The sequence below is a fragment of the Littorina saxatilis genome, linkage group LG17, assembly GCF_037325665.1.
Source record: "Littorina saxatilis isolate snail1 linkage group LG17, US_GU_Lsax_2.0, whole genome shotgun sequence".
Classification (NCBI taxonomy): Eukaryota; Metazoa; Mollusca; class Gastropoda; order Littorinimorpha; family Littorinidae; genus Littorina; species Littorina saxatilis.
Genome location: NC_090261.1, coordinates 8,385,414 through 8,405,046, shown reverse-complemented (window position 1 = coordinate 8,405,046; position 19,633 = coordinate 8,385,414). Strand labels below are relative to the sequence as shown.

The 19,633-nt window shown below is 40.8% G+C and overlaps 1 protein-coding gene across 7 annotated transcripts in view; it reads right to left on the bottom strand.

Annotated features, from left to right (window-relative positions):
* LOC138952552 (ryanodine receptor-like) overlaps positions 1–19,633 on the bottom strand; it is a 203,506-nt gene that overhangs the window by 56,125 nt on the left and 127,748 nt on the right. For 5 of the 7 annotated variants that reach the window (XM_070324235.1, XM_070324240.1, XM_070324241.1 and 2 more), the window contains 10 exons: positions 19,282–19,430; positions 16,571–16,706; positions 16,057–16,107; positions 12,326–12,444; positions 10,690–10,868; positions 10,263–10,421; positions 9,092–9,376; positions 4,273–4,332; positions 2,469–2,612; positions 2,334–2,348 (listed from right to left, as the gene is read on the bottom strand). In XM_070324235.1, the coding sequence (XP_070180336.1) occupies positions 2,334–2,348; positions 2,469–2,612; positions 4,273–4,332; positions 9,092–9,376; positions 10,263–10,421; positions 10,690–10,868; positions 12,326–12,444; positions 16,057–16,107; positions 16,571–16,706; positions 19,282–19,430 (1,297 nt within the window). The remainder of the gene's footprint in view (positions 1–2,333; positions 2,349–2,468; positions 2,613–4,272; positions 4,333–9,091; positions 9,377–10,262; positions 10,422–10,689; positions 10,869–12,325; positions 12,445–16,056; positions 16,108–16,570; positions 16,707–19,281; positions 19,431–19,633) is intronic. The other 2 variants (XM_070324236.1, XM_070324239.1) reach the window with 2 other exon arrangements.

The following is a 19,633-nucleotide window of genomic DNA, read 5'->3' as shown; positions in this document are numbered from 1 at the left end:
CATCATTTGTCACAAATAAAAATCAAATGAGAATTTTTTCTTCATTCTTTTCCCCTTTCACAAAACCGATTACCCTCTCCATATACGTTGTTTTCGTCCGCCTAATCAGATATTAAATTGCATTTAAGAGCAAGTGTACAAGCTTAGCTGGTTGTGCTCCATTTATTTAATTATTTAATGTATGCAGCATTGTTATCTGGAATTATCTGAATACTTTTCTTTTAAATCAAAATCAAATGAGGCAGTTGATAAGAGAAAAGCGAACTGAACATTTTCAATGAAGTAACTTTTTTTTAAATATGACACGATCCAAACTAGAACTTAAAAAAAAAAGTTTTTCAATGTGTGTTCTTTTAAAAAATGAAAAGTTTGTGTAGCCACATCACTGTGCAAGTAAGTTGTCTTTTTATTGTGTTCTGAGAGCTGAATGCCTTTCAGCTTATTATGCTTTTCTTAATTGTCTGTGAGTACATGATTTTGTTGTAACAAGGTGAACATTAATCAAGGCATTCTGTGTTTTAAGCCACAAACATTGGCTTTGTGAACATGAACTGATTATGAGCCCTTGTAATCATTTTAAGTGGCACTCAACGGAAGTCATCTAAATTTAGGTGCAGAATCGGCTGTAAAAAATAAGTTAAGCATCGTCCTCCGTGTCAGTCATGATATGCACAGGCAAAATTATGATCTGTGTTGCTGCCGCAATTTAGGCTCTAAACACCCAGTGGTATAAGGGAAATAACCGTCGCATCTTTTCTGGTCAAGAAATTATCGGAGAGTTCCCCCTTGCTTGACCGCGACTGTTTGCACTTGTGTATATCCTCTGAGAAAATTAGTCCGCCTTTAGTATTCTTTATCTTAGTTTTAATTGTTATTATTGAGAATATAAACTTAGTTAAGGTTTTGTTTTAAAGACTAGTTTACGTTAAACTATAACATTTATGTACTTGTTATGGTTCTATTAATTGAGCAATTATTGCGCTAGGTAGCGCCGGTTTTGAGGGTTGTGTAAGCGTGAGTTCGTGCGAGACAGTCCCACTGAGCAGACCGGTGTCTTCGTCGTTCCACTTGACTTTTCGTAGCAGCCAGACTAGAGACGCACTGACTTTGCTGGGTGATTCATGTCTCACTGTAAAGCGTTTCGCTGTCATATCAAGAGAGAAGACGAGTTTTTACTGCCCTGTATGGTGAATAAATGAAGATTCCATATACATCCGTTTTGACGTCTTAATGTGAGGCAGCGACAATCTGCGTAGGTAACACTGTAAATTAATTCAGAACATTTGTTATATTCAAGTGTAACTGTAAGCAAAAATATTGGTCGATTCCTGTGTGCGACTTTTGAGTCTCAAGATCTGTTCTTTTTTCCTTTTATCACATATCTGATTACTTAAAGCACTTTTTTTTTATTGTACAGATATCAAGGCCTGTTTGCTGTGGTTTTCAGATTCATTCTTTTTCCTATTCCTTTTAAAGTACCCCAAATCAAAAACAAATAGTGGAAACAAGTATTTTGTGCAAGGGAAATCAAGGGAGATAATTTTGAAGCTTTTTTAAAACGATAAAGTTGCATGGTGATAACCTTCAAAATGTAATAAAAAGAAGGAATTACGATTTCTACACACTTTGTCTTCCTACTTTTCTCTACAGCATTGATCTGAGGGGAACATCTTTCTCAGAATTTTTCAAATAAGACACGATTTAGAGATCATTTTTCTAAATCGCTTTTCTATGTGTTTTCTTTGTAAATGTTTAAAGATCTGGTGGTTGGAACACTGTGTGAGTTAATGTTGTGTTCTAAAAGAGCTAGCCCAGTATGCCCTGTGGCCTACAGGTAAAACTATTAATTATACATAAGTAGTTCAACCACTATCGCTAAAACATACACACACAGACCTGCCAACTCTTGTGAAGCCTCAAGAATAGCAATTTAAATTTTTTGGGGACTTTTCAGCATAGCAAATGGTGTTTAAGTGTAGCATTTTCCAAAACGTATTCCCGGATCCAATTTATGCACAATAATTAACTTTTTTTTTTAAAGTTTCATGAGAACGCAGGAACATAAAATGCCCATTAGTGAGTATCTGCAGTGCCACTTTTCAGTGATGATGATGTGTTATGACCCATTTTGGGACCGCCACACAGAGTGGGAAGCAGAAATGAGTACCAGGACTCACAAAAAAGAGGGAACTGTTGCATGTTTGTGATTAATTGTTTAAGCGTAGCAATCTTTAGCTTGGCGTAGCAATTGCTCTTAAAACGTAGCATGCTAGCAGTTGGCAGCTCTGCACACACACACACACACAAACACACTTACACACACACACACTCACCGAATCCACCAGCACCTTTAAAAGAGAGACAAATCTCAGCCAATAATGATTTGACAATGAAACAGACAAGAAAATCAGAAAAAAATGATTTGACAATGAAACAGACAAGAAAATCAGAAGAGCCGTGTAACATACCATGTGCAGTCCATGCATAACTTTGGCCATGGAGATGATGCGTTCGATGATCCTCTTCTGGCTGAGCTGGGTGGTGCCGGGGGTCTTGGAGTCGCCGATCTTGCGGTACAGCACCTTCTGCCAGCGCACCTTGTCGTCTATGGGCTGTTCAGGCAAGCATACATTGTTGTTCTTACAAGTAATATAAAAATCATTTTGCAGTTCTCTGCCTCCTACAACGGACACTGATTTTTTAACAATGAAAGAGATTACTACCCAAGTTAAGTTCTCTTATTTAGAACTTTGTTTTCTATACTAATCCCCTTATAAAGTCTGTGAATTTACCCTCATGTCCCTTTTAAAACATATTTCTATTTCTTTCTTTCTTTCTTTCTTTATTTGGTGTTTAACGTCGTTTTCAACCATTCAAGGTTATATCGCGACGGATATTTCTATTTGATTCCTAGTGGTCTCAAAACAGAGTTCAACCAACTGCACTAAACATAAAAAAATTATCTTTCAAAACTCATACCATTGATCAAGCTACACATCATCCTAGCTAATTGGAAACAGAACAGCTGACCACACCCTCACTACACATACTTATTTATCAACAGTGACCAAAACTTACTGCCAACCCCTTACAGCAAACACACAGAAAGACAGAAAGAAAGAAAGATAGAAAGAAAGATAGAAAGAAAGATAGAAAGAAAGAAAGAAAGAGAGAAAGAATCAAAGGAAGAACAAAAATAAGAAAGAAAAAAAATGAAGAAAGAAAGAAAGAAAAAGAAAAAAAAGTTGCGTGAAACATTTAGTCAAGATGTCGGCATCAAAGTAACAGATCAACACCAAAAAATATTCATCGCCGAGACTACATTCAGATAGTCTCGGCTAAACTTCTTCGAAGACCAAGATGGGTCACGCTTGTCTCCGCGAAGCATGCGAACATTATACTCGACCTAATTTCCTTAATTCTGAGCGGGTTCTGCAAGTAAACCTAACATATCTATATATTTTTGAATTCAGGAGAAGATGAGGAATACAATGCAATAATTGTGTAATCTGTACATACATTTTTTTAATGACAACTTTAATGAGCAAACAATATAACTAATTTTAAAGCTTCCGAGCTGAAATACAATCCCAAAGTCCGGACTGAGTCAAAGATTACTTGACCCAAATTTCAATCAATTTGGTTGAAAAATGAGGACATTACAATCAAAAAGCCGGATATGACTTCATCAGACATTTATCGAAAAAGTGAAAAACTCATCTCATTGGTCCAGTAGTTTTGTCTGAATCGCTGACTACACATACACACACACACACATACACCACGACCCTCGTCTCGATTCCCCGTCTATGTTAAAACATTTAGTCAAAACTTGACTAAATCTAGAGAGAAAGACAGAGAGAAAGACACACAGAGAGAGAGACAGAGAGAGAGAGAATTGAATTGAACTTTATTTTATAAGGATTTAGATTTAAGGCTACGCCTTTTCTTACAATCTGTCCTTGAGAGAGAGACAGAGAGTTAGAGAGAGAGAGAAAGAGAGTTAAAGAGAGAAAGAGAGAGAACGTGAGAGAGAGATGACGATGATGATGATGATGACGATAATGATGATGATAATGATGATGATGATAAAGATGAGGCATGAAGAGCATACATATGTGGTTATTCATAAAATAAAAGAGAGAGAGAGAGAGAGAGAGAGAGAGAGAGAGAGAGAGAGAGAGAGAGAGAGAGAGAGAGAGAGAGAGAGAGAGAAAGAAAGAAAGAAAGAAAGAAAGAAAGAAAGAAAAACAAAAAAATTGTTCTCCTCACCCCTTCTAATGTGGTGAGACTGTGCAGGAGGAACTCTTCGATGTCTCCTTCGGGGTCCTTCTGAAACATGGGAGAGTGAGACACCGCCCCTGGTGCCGTTAAAGGGTTCCATGCCACCGCACAACATGCTCAACAGTGCTCCACACTCACTCCACACAAACCCCCCCACACCACAAAGCTATCTTCTGGTGTGTGTGTGTCAGTACACAGCTATCTTTTGGTGTGTGTCACAATGCACAGCTATCTTCTGGTGTGTGTGTGTGTCAGTACACAGCTATCTTCTGGTGTGTGTCATAGTATATAGATATCTTCTGGTGTGTATGTCATAGTGCACAGCTATCTTCTGGTGTGTGTCATAGTGCACAGCTATCTTCTGGTGTGTGTCATAGTGCACAGCTATCTTCTGGTGTGTATGTCATAGTGCACCGCTATCTTCTGGTGTGTGTCATAGTGCACAGCTATCTTCTGGTGTGTGTCATAGTGCACAGCTATCTTCTGGTGTGTATGTCATAGTGCACAGCTATCTTCTGGTGTGTATGTCATAGTGCACAGCTATCTTCTGGTGTGTGTCATAGTGCACAGCTATCTTCTGGTGTGTGTCATAGTGCACAGCTATCTTCTGGTGTGTGTCATAGTGCACAGCTATCTTCTGGTGTGTATGTCATAGTGCACAGCTATCTTCTGGTGTGTGTTATAGTGCACAGCTATCTTCTGGTGTGTGTCATAGTGCACAGCTATCTTCTGGTGTGTGTCATAGTGCACAGCCTATCTTCTGGTGTGTGTCATAGTGCACAGCTATCTTCTGGTGTGAATGTCATAGTGCTCAGCTATCTTCTGGTGTGTATGTCATAGTGCACAGCTATCTTCTAGTGTGTGTCATAGTGCACAGCTATCTTCTGGTGTGTATGTCATAGTGCACAGCTATCTTCTGGTGTATGTCATAGTGCACAGCTATCTTCTGGTGTGTGTCATAGTGCACAGCTATCTTCTGGTGTGTGTCATTGTGCACAGCTATCTTCTGGTATGTCATAGTGCACAGCTATCTTCTGGTGTGTGTCATAGTGCACAGCTATCTTCTGGTGTGTGTCATAGTGCACAGCTATCTTCTGGTGTGTATGTCATAGTGCACAGCTATCTTCTGGTGTGTATGTCATAGTGCACAGCTATCTTCTGGTGTGTATGTTTGTGACTGCATGGATTTAAACGATGAATTTGCTTTTGTACTCCTGTTCTTTTTGTGTCTTAATGCTTGTATTTTGGTTTTGTACATGTGTATAATAATGTCATTGTAAAGCGCTTGGAGCTTCTAGGTAAGCGCTCTATAAGTTTCCATTATTATTATTATTACGTCATAGTGCACAGCTATCTTCTGGTGTGTGTCATAGTGCACAGCTATCTTCTGGTGTGTATGTCATAGTGCACAGCTATCTTCTGGTGTGTGTCATTGTGCACAGCTATCTTCTGGTGTGTATGTCATAGTGCACAGCTATCTTCTGGTGTGTGTCATAGTGCACAGCTATCTTCTGGTGTGTGTCATAGTGCACAGCTATCTTCTGATGTGTGTCATAGTGCACAGCTATCTTCTGGTGTGTGTCATAGTGCACAGCTATCTTCTGGTGTATGTCATAGTGCACAGCTATCTTCTGGTGTGTGTGTCATAGTGCACAGCTATTTTCTGGTGTATGTCATAGTGCACAGCTATCTTCTGGTGTATGTCATAGTGCACAGCTATCTTCTGGTGTGTGTTATAGTGCACAGCTATCTTCTGGTGTATGTCATAGTGCACAGCTATCTTCTGGTGTGGATGTCATAGTGCACAGCTATCTTCTGGTGTGTGTCATAGTGCACAGCTATCTTCTGGTGTGTGTCATAGTGCAGTTATCTTCTCGTGTCTGTGTCATAGTGCACAGCTATCTTTTAATGTGTATGTCATAGTGCAGTTATCTTCTCGTGTCTGTGACATAATGCACAGCTATCTTTTAATGTGTATGTCATAGTACCCTTTTTGGTGTGTGTGTCATAGTGCAGTTGTGCTGTTGTGTATGTCACAGTGCACAGCTATCTTCTGGTGTGTGTCTCAAAGTGAACTTCACCTATTTATATTTTATTTGTTTGTGTCTCAATATTCAAGTGTTTGCATGTACCCTTCTGTTTGATTTGGCCATCATGCTGATTCTGTCAGGCTATGTGTTCTTGTCTTTTGCACACTCCTATAGCATTTCTTTTACAATGTATTTCTCATATTTTTTAAATCATTTGAATTCTTTTGTTTTCGTTTATACAAGCACATTAAAGAAAGTGGACTCACCAAATGTGACACTGAAATTCAAGCAACATTTTCCCACCAACTACCAATATGGAATGAACATCTACATTTGTATAACTTGTCTTCGTCTTTTACTTTCCTTACTTTATCTTCTATTCTCTCTATTGAGAACAAATCTTTCATTAATTATTTTTTGACAAAAAGTAAATGCAATTAAATAAACAACATCCAGGACAGGATATTTTAATTACAATTACTGCTCAACAGACAAATGCGTCGGCAGGTTGATTTAAGTTTGACATTTACTGATGGAGGATCTTACTTCCCGAAAATGTGGCAATTATGTTTTAAAGTTCTAGTGTTTTTATACAATAAATATCAAACGTACTCCAAAAAATGTAAGAGAAGTGATCACTTTGTTGACAGCAGAGATTATTCAGAAGATTTGCGTTTTTGTATAGCTTGTGGTGAGAGAGGAAAGATAATCAGCAACAGTGTGGTTGTGCACCATGCAACTTTTTTCTGCTTCAGCTAGTGAGGAGTTGTGTTTATTTGTGAAAAAGGATAAAAAGTGTTATTCTGGTGAACGTCAAATAAATCAAAGCAGTGGTTTGTTCAGTTCTGTCTTAACTTCAAACGTTTTACACTTCTACCATAAACAGCAAAAAACAAATTGTCTTAACTTTAAGCAGGGATTTCACACCAGTCATTATAAAGTCTACTTTTTATGTTAAAGGAAAACGCTATGATTCAACTGTGTGCGAGACAGTTTCAAGTAATATCTCAAAAGTCCCAAAGATACTTACATGACTAAGTAAGCTTGAACATTTTTTTTTTCCTGAAAGAGTCTCAAATTAGAAAACTAGCCTAAGGCTGCACTGAAAAGCCATGTCACATTAGCACTTGCACTATAACAGAAAGTTTCCCTATCACAGAAAGCATTCTCTTCACTGTGTAAGTCAGCTGCAGAGTGCAAAATAAAAAGCTTTTGCCACAGCCTGTCAAACAGATGGCACAGACCTGTGCTTCACAACCTGACTAGCGTACATAGCGGCTGTATGTCAAAATGTGCCTCTTTAAGCATTGCAGTTTTAATGCTGGAATTAAAGGGTTATGATAGATATACAACAGCAGAAAATAGCCAGTAGAATCTCTCACTTGCCACCTCCGAAACCGCAACTGAATGCAAAACAGATTCATTAATACCAATCAAACTTAAAGTACTGCTCAGGATTACAGATGCTATGGTTTGCAAAAAAGGAAGCAACTGTGTTAATGCCTTGTGAAGCGAAAAGGGTAACAGAAGCAAACGAAGCAGCGCAAGATACATGACATAAGGGTTAGTTTCTTTGAGCAAAAACACAAGGTGGTATTTCTATTCATTTGCTGTGTCATGCATTACAAACTAAATCATGCCTCTGTCATTTCAAACAAAAAAGATGAATGCAAAATTTACATTTCGAAAGGTAACAAAAAAAAAAGAACAAGCTTATTTGTCATAAATAGAACAAGCTTATTTTCCATCATTTTTTTTGGATAAAATGTTAACAGAAGCTTACAATAGTGAGCCATTCTAGCACTGTCATTTGAACAAATAAATTAAAACAAAGGACCAAAACCATTCGCTTTGAGCACAGCGTTATATAGACATGCTTGATACTTAGCATTGCACACTAGCTTGTTCTACAAACATATAAAATAAAGCTTTTCATCCAATTTTTTTTTAATTGGTTTTTCCTCTTTTCTTTTACATCATTCTTTTCCAAACTGCTATCAAAGTCGTTCCGATTGCAGATAGCAGCCAAAAGCAGAAATATTAGAAATCTTGAAGGTTTAGTAGTTCTCCATGTCAAGACAACATAATCCTTTTCCAAGCGCTCTCAGAACTCCTTGATCTAGCCTTAGCATAGCTTAGCTCAGTCCTCTTTGTTTTCATTGGAATATAAGGATCGTTCAGCTGTAACCCATACAAGTCTTGATACAACAAACTATTTCCCTGCCAATTTCTATTATCTGTTCTGACCTAGTCTTTTCTTTTTATGTTCATGTTGTTTTTCATTGCACCAATAAGCTAATTAACCCCAGCTGCCTCCCAGTTATCCCATAATAAGATATGTATTATTTTTCCCATCACATAAGTCCATAGTCAGGTATACTTATCATATGTCACATGTGTTTCCCTGGTAACACAGCAGGTAACATCTTTATCAATGACTGTCATCACAATAATTAGCTGAGCTAATGCAGGTCCGTCTTTCTAAAGTACCTGTGAAACCTCCCCTTTTAAGACCCTCTATTTTAAGACTTCCTCCATTTTCAGACATTGTTTTGTCACATTTTCTGTTCATAAGCTCTGTAAATTTACCTCCATTTTTAAGACTCCCTCCTTTTGAAAACCTGATTTTTGACGATTTTTGAAGATCTTAAAAAGGGGGGTTCTTCCACTGTACAACTTTTATTCCAGTTTTTAAAAAGCCTAAAGTCATTACATTTTCTAAACGTTCCAGCAGATCCATTCAAGCGACAGAATCTCTGGTGTCCCCCAGAACGTACCTGTAGTAGTTTCTGCTTGGCCTGCTGCAGCAGCTCTTGCTCTCGGCCGCTGAAGAAGCCGAGCCCCACGGGCACCAGACGCTTGAGGCAAGCCACATTGAGGCTGTTGTGTGCCTCCAGGCGAGACTTCTTGTCCTTGCGCTTGCCGCCGGGCCGCTTGCCCATGTCCTTGTCGTCGTCGTCCAGCTTGGTCATGGACAGTCGCGTGGCCTGGCTTGGCATGATCAGCGCCATGTTGTCGATCTCGTTGTGCGACACAAAGTTCTGCTCCTCTCGCTTGAACAACTAAAAGGGGAGAAGAGAAATATTTAAAAAAATGTTGTGCAACACAAAATTTCTGCCCCTCTCACTAGAAAAGGAACATAGTTATTTACTTTTGAAAAATTGTGTTGTGCGACATAAAGTTCTACTCCTCTCGCTTGAACAACTGAAAGGGGAGAAATGAACTACTTTAAACAAAAATTGTGTGGTGCGACACATTTTTGCTTTTCTCTTTTGAAGAACTGAAAGGGGAGAAGAGAACTACTTTAAAAATCTTGTGTGTTGCAAAGTTCTGCTCCTCTCGCTTGAACAACTGAAAGGGGAGATGAGAACTACTTAAAAACAAGAAGTGTATTGCAACACATTTCTGCTTTTCTCGCTTGAAGAACTAACAGGGGAGAAAAGATATACTTCAGCGACATCCACAAAAATCGTCTGCCAACATTCTAAAATCAACAATCTCTTGCCATCTTGAGATTGAAGAAACAACGTCTAACTGAGCTACGATGATTTGATGTTTGAGAACGAAAGTTGCTTGTTCCGTTCAATGATTGTTATTCTCTAAGGTGCCAGAGACTGGTTCTGAACAACTCTCAATTGTTTTGTTGCAGAGGTAGATTTTATTTGGAGCCCTTACATTCCTTTGTTTCTTAGATCTAACTGCACGAGCGAAGGTCATGATTTGTTTGTCCACTTTGAAAACCACATGGTCAACATGCTATTGAATGTTTTGCTTTGTCTATGATTTAACGTTCCCAAAGCTAACCTTTCTTGTTGTTTATTCTTTATTTCTTTAGCATGAACCAGGGTAGTTAATATTCTGTTTATTATTCGCTCATCCTTCTTGTCTGAAAGAAAAGAGCAGAAAACCAAAATACAAATCTAAGGGGTGGGATGCGGCTCATCTTACCAGTGAATGTGACCACATCATGAAGATATCGGCCACACAGGAGAAGAGTTCCTCGGCCTCAGCAGCAGGGTTCTTCAGCCAATGGGAGCGATGCAGGTCCACGTACTTGATCAGCAGTGGGTAGAAGGCGTAGATGTCTCGCACCAAGATGGTGAATTTCTGCACAGGCAAAACACACAGTAAACGTCATGTCTTAGACACACAACACCAAATAGGTGAATTTCTGCACAGGCAAAACACACAGTCAATTCACGTCTTACACACACAGCAAAACTGAATCAAATATGTGACAAAAAAACAACAAAGTAGACTTTCCAGTCTTGTGTCCACCTGCACCATTATACGTATCTAGTTTCTGAGTAGCAGTAACAGTTGAAGTTTTTTATTCTTGGCAGTGTCAACTAGAACCACTGAGAAATGTACTCACATCCTGCACATACTGATCCAGATCCTCGGAGCCCTCGGAAGAGATGCGTTTCTCGTAGGCCAGACGCTTTTCCAGCCCTTCTGTGGCCTCTGCATTCTCTTTCAGCTTGCGTGCGATGGGCAGGAAGTGGTCTTTGATCATGTCGGGTGTGGAGTTGGCAATGATGGGCTGAGTGCGCGCTGAGAAGAAAGAGAGTTACAAGAGTGTCTGCTGCTACAACGATTTTTTTAAGGAGGAAAATATAGCAAGAAATATCTGTGACCCAAATAGATGGTAGTTGGTGTAACACTAGCTGTTGCAAGGAGCACCTAAGCTTACCATTTTGCAAACCGATAACAAGCAGGAATCCTAGCTTTTTACATTTAGTCAAGTTTTGACTAAATGTTTTAACATAGAGCGGGAATGGAGACGAGGGTCGTGGTGTATGTGTGTGTGTGTGTGTGTGTGTGTGTGTGTGTGTGTGTGTGTGTGTGTGTGTGTGTGTGTGTTTGTGTGTGTGTGTGTGTGTGTGTGTGTGTGTGTGTGTCTGTCTGTCTGTGCGTGTGTGTGTGTAGAGCGATTCAGACTAAACTACTGGACCGATCTTTATAAAATTTGACATGAGAGTTCCTGGGTATGATATCCCCAGACGTTTTTTTTAAATTTTTTGGATAAATGTCTTTGATGACGTCATATCCGGCTTTTTGTAAAAGTTGAGGCGGCACTGTCACACCCTAATTTTTAATAAAATTGATTGAAATTTTGGCAAAGCAATCTTCGACGAAGGCCGGACTTTGGTATTGCATTTCAGCTTGGAGGCTTAAAAATTAATTAATGACTTTGGTCATTAAAAATCTGAAAATTGTAATTAAAACTATTTTTTTATAAAACGATCCAAAATTACGTTCATATTATTCTTCATCATTTTCTGATTCAAAAAACATATAAATATGTTATATTTGGATTAAAAACAAGCTCTGAAAATTAAAAATATACAAATTATGATTAAAATAAAATTTCCGAAATCGATTTAAAAACAATTTCATCTTATTCCTTGTCGGTTCCTGACTCCAAAAACATATACATATGATATGTTTGGATTAAAAACACGCTCACAAAGTTAAAACGAAGAGAGGTACAGAAAAGCGTGCTATGCAGCACAGCGCAACCACTACCGCGCTAAACAGGCTCGTTACTTTCACTGCCTTTTGCACGAGCGGCGGACTACGGTCATTGTGAAAAAATGCAGTGCGTTCAGTTTCATTCTGTGAGTTCCACAGCTTGACTAAATGTAGTAATTTCGCCTTACGCGACTTGTTTAACTTTCAGTCATTCTGTCACAGCAGCAAATCAAAACAGGCCTTAACATGCTGTGGGTAGTGGTAATACACTTCACTGCAAGGATCCGTCAAACAAATTATCAACCCGTAGCTCTAGTTCATGACTTTTAACTCTGATATTTTCACATTTCAACCAGTAAATTCAAGGAGTTACTGGTTTACAAAATCTCTGTGCAAATTCTTTCTACTTTACTCTTTATTTACTTTACTTTAGAGAAGGCTGGAGAAACAACCTTTCATTAACAGTTCCAGAGAGCTAGACCAGAGGACAGAGGGAGTGGCAAGAGCAGAAAAAAGTAACGTTGAGAGAAACATACTGGCAATCCTGTTCATCCAGGGAGCGTCCTCAGAGCCGATGTTGTTGAGAATCAGCTTCAGCACGTTGCCCAGCACCGAGTTCATCTGCTGGGCCGTCACGTTCGTCACAAGGTTGTTTCTGAAACAACAACAACACAAGCGCCACCATTATCACAGGCCAGTGTGCAACAGTGGAACCCCCTTTTAAGAACACTCCCCCCCCCCCCCCCCAAATCTTAAACTCCCTCCCTTTTGAGACAGAGTTTCCATTAATAATTTCTGTAAAATGACCCCCATTTTAAGACTTCCACCTTTTTACGGCCTGATTTCCTCAGATATTTGGAGGTCTTAAAAGGGGGGTTCCACTGCCCTGCTTTCCCTTTGGAACACTCCTACTGAAATTACAAGTTAAGAACAGCAAGTCGGACGTGGAGGTCTAGTACAGCTGGTACCTGTGACACCAGGTGCCTCCGATGAAAGGGACTGTCTCCCAAGAAAGAATACCTGTTGTCGCTTTCTCTATCATCTTGACCAAAATATACCCGCTATGGCAGGCCACCTGCAATGTAGGGACATTTTCGGATGGTTCCAAGAGTGTCCTTTTATCACAGGTACCACAGTAGTGTAGATATATGAGTAATTTGGGGAAAGGTGTTTAGGATATCAATTTTCATAAGCTTTAAAACATTTTTGTTTGTTTGTTTGCTTAACGCCCAGCCGACCACGAAGGGCCATATCTGGGCGGTGCTGCTTTGACATATAACGTGCGCCACACACAAGACAGAAGTCGCAGCACAGGCTTCATGTCTCACCCAGTCACATTATTCTGACACTGGACCAACCAGTCCAAGCACTAACCACGCCTGTTTCAGGCCGCACACTCAGTTTCCCAAAACTTTCCCTGCTGCCAGCGAGCGCTGATAAGCGCAGCGCCAGCCCAAGCCAGAGTTCTAAAATTACCACGCTGTGGGAAATTGATAACAGCTGTTGTGTGGCACAGGCATATCACAGCTGGGAAAACGTGTACTTTCTGTTTGTTACCTTTACTTATCGTCTCGTTTGTGTGGCTATTGCAAAACGGACATCAGCTGAGAGAGGACATTCTGACCTACACATCGATGCCAAACACAATGTGAATGGTTTTCAAGAGTCTGCACCACAGAGAGTTTGAATAAAGAGGAAAAATCAGGGCTGAGTGGTGTGTTTGATTGTGTGTGTGAGACATGCAACATTTAAACAACAATAGAGATCGAACTATAGTTCTCACAACAAGGAAACATACATGCTGACAAAGTTTAGCATGCCTTGAATAAGAACAACTGACCTGTATTTAGTCTCTCTGATGGGGGGTAGTTGTAGCGGGGCTCAGAAATAGGTCACTGACACGCTACTAGCTAGCCGAGGGGTGAAAGGTATAACGGTACCCTGTGACCGATGCCAGACATTCGCACAGCTAATTGGGACGAATGGGGGAGGGGGGGGGGGGGGGCTTGAGTAGCGTGAGTCAGTTTAAATGGAATGTGTAGACTGCTTGGCCAAGATAAGATACCCCCAGGGAGATGTTCACACCATGCAGTTAGAATAAAGGATACACTTGCTTCAACATTCAGTTCGGCGGATTACATTTACTGAGTTGTTCATAGATTGTTGACTGTTCAAAACAGCATTTGAGGAGATTTACTTTAATGTTTGTGTAGTGTTGAATATCAAGGTATGCCAGTGTAGTTTTATTTGTTCATTTCGTTGTTGATTTTAATCAACAAACGTGCAACAAACGGTTTGTTCTGGTCTGTGCTAGCTATTACTCCTTTTGTTTTGGAGACCAACCTTTGTTGAAATAAAGAAGGAAAGAAAAAGAAGAAAAACGTGACAGTTAATGTTTTTTCACGTGTGTGTTAATAGTGTGAGAAAGTTGCATCGTGAGCGTGACACGTACGATATAACGGGTAGCAATGGAAGATCGTCTACATACAAGAGATTTACACCAAGAGAGACTCCATCGTATCTGCAGAATATGTGGCTGTAGAAAGTTTTGAAAGAAGAAACAGATTTGCCATTCCTGTGTGGCCCAACAACATCTGGCCTCGACATAGCCCTGAAGAAAAAAACAAAATAACCATACAAGCCTACCACGGCAGGTCGTTTGTTGGCAACCACTGCCATCGTTACCTGAAGGACGGCGTGTATCAAGACATCTGTGACAGTGTCATCAGGAATGCCATGCAGTCTACAGACGACCACACTTTGCATGCACAGGCAGATGACATCAGCGAAAGGTTCCAGACACTAAACGAACTGTACTCCCAAATTCACAGAGATGTATCTCACAAGCAACCCCACAGAACTGTCAACACCTTGCAAAGAATCGCTAAAAACATCAATGGCTACATGACATTCTTTCGGCTCAACTTCCCCAGCAAAATTATTCCCAAACTTCACATCTTGGAGTGTCACTGTATTGACTTCATGAGGGATTGGGGCTTTGGTCTTGCTTTGCACGGCGAACAGGGAGGAGAAGAAACACACGCCACAGTAAACATTTTAAAAAGCAGAACATACGGACTGCAAACGGAGGAGGCAAAGCTCAGGTTAATAATGACCGAGCATATGACCCTCGTGTCACCTGCACTCCACTCTGTGATACCAGCTGTACAGAAGAGGAAAACAACATAAACTGCATTTCTACGTACTGTCGTCCTGTTACTTGTCATGCCATAAAAGTGTTTTTGGCATGAATTACAAAGTGTGTTTGACATTAATGTTCAGTCTTTTTGCTTCGTGAACTCAATAATCTGTGTAATATCGACAACCGTGCTATAGTGACAACTGTGTCGATCTGACATGAGTGGAACTCTGTGATCCCTGCACTGTAAGCTGAGTGGGCTAAGCGAGTGCCTGTGGAATACCGTTATACCTTCCTCCCCTCGGCCAGCTAATAGCGTGTCAGTGACCTATTTCTGAGCCCCGCAACGACCACCCCCCATCAGAGAGACTAAATACAGGTCAGTTGTTCTTATTCAAGGCATGCTAAACTTTGTCAGCATGCATGTTTCCTTGTTGTGAGAACTATAGTTCGATCTCTATTGTTGTTTAAATGTTGCATGTCTCACACACACAATCAAACACACGACCCAGCCCTGATTTTTCCTCTTTATTCAAACTCTCTGTGGTGCAGACTCTTGAAAACCATTCACATCGTGTTTGGCATCGATGTGTAGGTCAGAATGTCCTCTCTCAGCTGATGTCCGTTTTGCAATAGCCACACAAACGAGACGATAAGTAAAGGTAACAAACAAAAAGTACACGTTTTCCCAGCTGTGATATGCCTGTGCCACACAACCGCTGTTATCAATTTCCCACGCTGTGGTAATTTTAGAACTCCGGCCTGGGCTGTCGCTGCGCTTATCAGCGCTCGCTGGCTGCAGGGACAGTTTCGGGAAACTGAGCGTGGGCAGGCAGGCTGAAAGAAACAGCCGTGTAACCCCATAATGCCAGACGCCAGGCGGAGCAGCCACTAGATTGCCAATTTTAAAGTCTTAGGTATGACCGGCCGGGATTCGAACCCACGACCTCCCGATCACGGGGCGGACGCCTTACCACTAGGCCAACCGTGCCGGTCCTTTAAAACATGGCATGTTTTTCACAATATCATAATGAAGACAGAGAACTCATCTTTTGGTGAGCAACACATTTTTGATATTTAAACATGGACAACGCACGGGACAACGGACGACACAGGTGCTAGACTTACCCCTCCCGGATGTGGCCGTCTGGTCCATGTGCCAGCCAGAATGGCAGGTAACTGTCAGAGGAAAATGCACAGGTGAAAACATGTTACCAGAAATGTTCACTTCATTCCAGACAGATGAAAAAGCGCAAGACCATTTAAGTGATTTTTTGTATAAGGTCTGCATCTTTTTAAATACATGTTCTGCAAAAGACTCAAAACTTAAAGATGGAAAACGATTCCATCCCTATTTAAAACCTCATTTGATTTGTCCGCCAGTGATTTATTACCTGGTAAGGGCAAAACTCACAACATTCATCATTTATTAGAAAGCAGTAAAGAATATCTCTTTACTACCCCCGTTACTGAGGGGTGTAATAGGTTTCACTCTGTCTGTCTGTTCTTCGGTCTACACTCACATCTCTGGTGTTTTCATATGAATTTTGTTTTTTAGAAGTCACTTGCTTCAGTGAAGTCATACAAAGCACAAAATGTGGCGAGAAGACTGCACACACACACACACACCACACACACACACCTGCAGACCATGGGCAGGGTGACCTCAATGACGTGCGGAGCCTCCTGGTACTTGCCCCCCGAGTGAGCCAGCTCCTCTATCTCCGCCACGATCTTCTGCAGGCTGGGCAGGTTCTCCTTCAGCTGGTCCATCACCTCTGTGTGCGGGCAACCAAACACACAGTGCAATGCGAGATAGATGTGAGGATGACACCGTCTAGGACCCTGCCTAATTGGGCTCTTCACGTACCCATCATGAATGTACTAACCTTACCCATCACATGTAAAATACCCCAAACCAGTTAAATAAAGTAATGGAAAACCCTTTTAAGACCTTCAAAAAATCTAAGAAAATTATGTTTTAACAAGAAGAGCAAACGCTCGATCGAGTCACTTTCGCAGTTCTGAATATTATATGAGGCATCAGATGGACAGGAAGAAATTGCTATTCACAACACAATGAGTCACGTTCACATAAAATTTGAGCCCGGTCACTTTTATAGTTTCCGAGAAAAGCCCAACGTTAAGTTGTGTGTTGCCGAACAGAAAAGGCTAGTTATCTCCCTTGTTTTTCTGATAACGTTCGTAAAAGGCTACAGATGTAAATACTTTGATGTAAAGAATAATCCTACAAAGTTTCAATCACATCCGATGAACTTTGTCAAAGATATAAAATGTCTAATTTTTCCTTTGACGCTGACCTGTGACCTTGAAAAAGGTCAAAGGTCAACGAAACCATCGTTAAAGTGTAGAGGTCATTGGAGGTCACGACTAAACAAAATATGAGCCCGATCGCTTTGATAGTTTCCGAGAAAAGTCCAACGTTAAGGTGGTGTCTACGGACGGCCGGCCGGACGGCCGGCCGGACGGCCGGCCGGACAGACTAACACTGACCGATTACATAGAGTCACTTTTTCTCAAGTGACTCAAAAAGGGGAGAGTCTAAAAATAGGGGTAAATTGACAGTGGCTATGAACAGACATCTGAGAAAAGAGGGTCTAAACAAGAGAAAATCTTGACAGTGGTAGACCTGCCTACCCCTGAAATGTACCATGTGTAGTTTTGGGTGTGAAAATAAGGCAAATGTGTAGTTTGGCAGGTGAATGTGTAGTATTTCAATTTGATCAACCCAAACCGCAAAACAGAACAGTTACTTATACCGTACTAAAACAAACACTCCAAACAAAACTATTACAATGTGAACAATACTCCCCACAAAAATACAAGCCAAGCATTAAGTTTATTTGTTAAGAAAAAAATTATTAACTAGTTTGGAACATTTGCATGGGTGAAACTGATCAGAATTAAAAATAAGGAAAATGAGGCCGGGGTCCAGGGGCCACCCACGCCCTGGTGTGGTGCAGGGGCAACGCCCTCTTAGGGGGCCCAGGGGGGCAAAGCCCCCCGGAAGAAAACGAAAAATCAGGCTTTTTAAGGGTAAAAGTAGGCCTTTCCTGGTATCTCAAACACACAAATTTGCACAGTAAACAATGATAACAAATGCCAAGCTGTAGTCCAATAATTCGCGCGCTCAGGGAAACAAAGATTCAGCGATGTCCGGTCACTGTGTTAGAAAAAATACAGATCGGATCGCCGGCGAAAAAAAAATTTTTTTTTTTTTTTTTTTTACTGATTTTCAAAATAAGGAATTCTTTATTTGACCAGTTTCACCCATGCATTTGTTAAAAAAAAAAAGCTATGTTGAGGGGTATGCAGTTCATATACAGTGGGACCCCCTATTCAAGACCTGTGACAATCTGAGAACATCAACTTGAGTCACAAAAAGTAGGGACTGGGAGTATGTGTATCAACATGAAGGCAAATTTATATAAACAGAACAGGTTTGCGTCGGCAATAATAATAATATGGCAGGTCATTGCCTCTGCTCTGGTTACCGATCTCTCAAAAGTGAGCTTGTCTTGGTCTTCTTTCCCTGGCACGGGTTTCTTCACAAAACAGTCCAATTTTTCCTCTGCTTTGGTCGGGATTTCTCGAATGAGAAGTGCTTTTCTTGTGGCGGTTACACGGTCGTAAAGCCTACTGTGCCTCTCTGAAAAAGCCGTGTTGCACACAGTGCAGTGGGCAAAATGCTTCCCTTTTCTCCACGAAACTAGGCATGGATGCTCCTCATAGTACTTTGGCAGAAAAGCCTTGCTGGGAGTTTGACCAAGCTTCTTTTTTTTGCTCCGTGGCGGTTGATCGCCAAAGTCTTCTGAATCCGTGTTCGTCGCTGTAGCCATTTTTTTCCCTCCAGAAAGAATGAGCTAGGAAGTGACCGCGTTCAGAAAAGTATGTGCTGAAACGCCCGCGATAGTTGTAATAACAGCAGCAAGACCAACTGACTACGCTACTCTCGCGGGCGCCGGGCATGTTTTGCACGCAGTACACAACCGGTTAGTACAAATTATGGATCGGAACTCGCTCGCGTTTTTGCGTATTCAAAATGTCAAAATGTGTAGTCGAAACGAAACGTTTGCGTAGTATAAGACAAACATGCGTAGTTGCGTAGTTTGGGGACCAAAATCGTAGTTTACTACGCTCAATGTGTAGTGTAAACAGGTCTGCAGTGGCTATGAACAGACATCTGAGAAAAGAGGGTCTAAACAAGAGAAAATCTTGACAGTGGCTATGAACAGACATCTGAGAAAAGAGGGTCTAAACAAGAGAAAATGTTGAATTGGTGAGGTCCTACAATGGGGGTTCCACTGTATACACAGACGATAGACTAAGCACCTTGTGCCTCCAGCGAGTGTTCGGAGATCTTGCCCTCCAGACCAAAGAGGATGGAGTGCTTGTTGTACTTGTTGAGCTCCGGCTCCAGGAAGGCCACAGGGAAACAGCTGGCGAAGGACCCAACGCACTCTCCCAGTGCTGGGCGATGTCTGCACCATACCAACATCATTTAGTTTGGTTTACTACACTATTTATAACAAATTACACAGATATTCATTAACTTTTCAGACTGAAATTGCACCAAATGAATATACAGTTTAGTGAATCATTGATACAAATCAGACAGAGTTTAAACAGTGACTTCGTAGAGTGTGCTCAATGAATTCAATCTATTTCAGATGTATCAAATCAT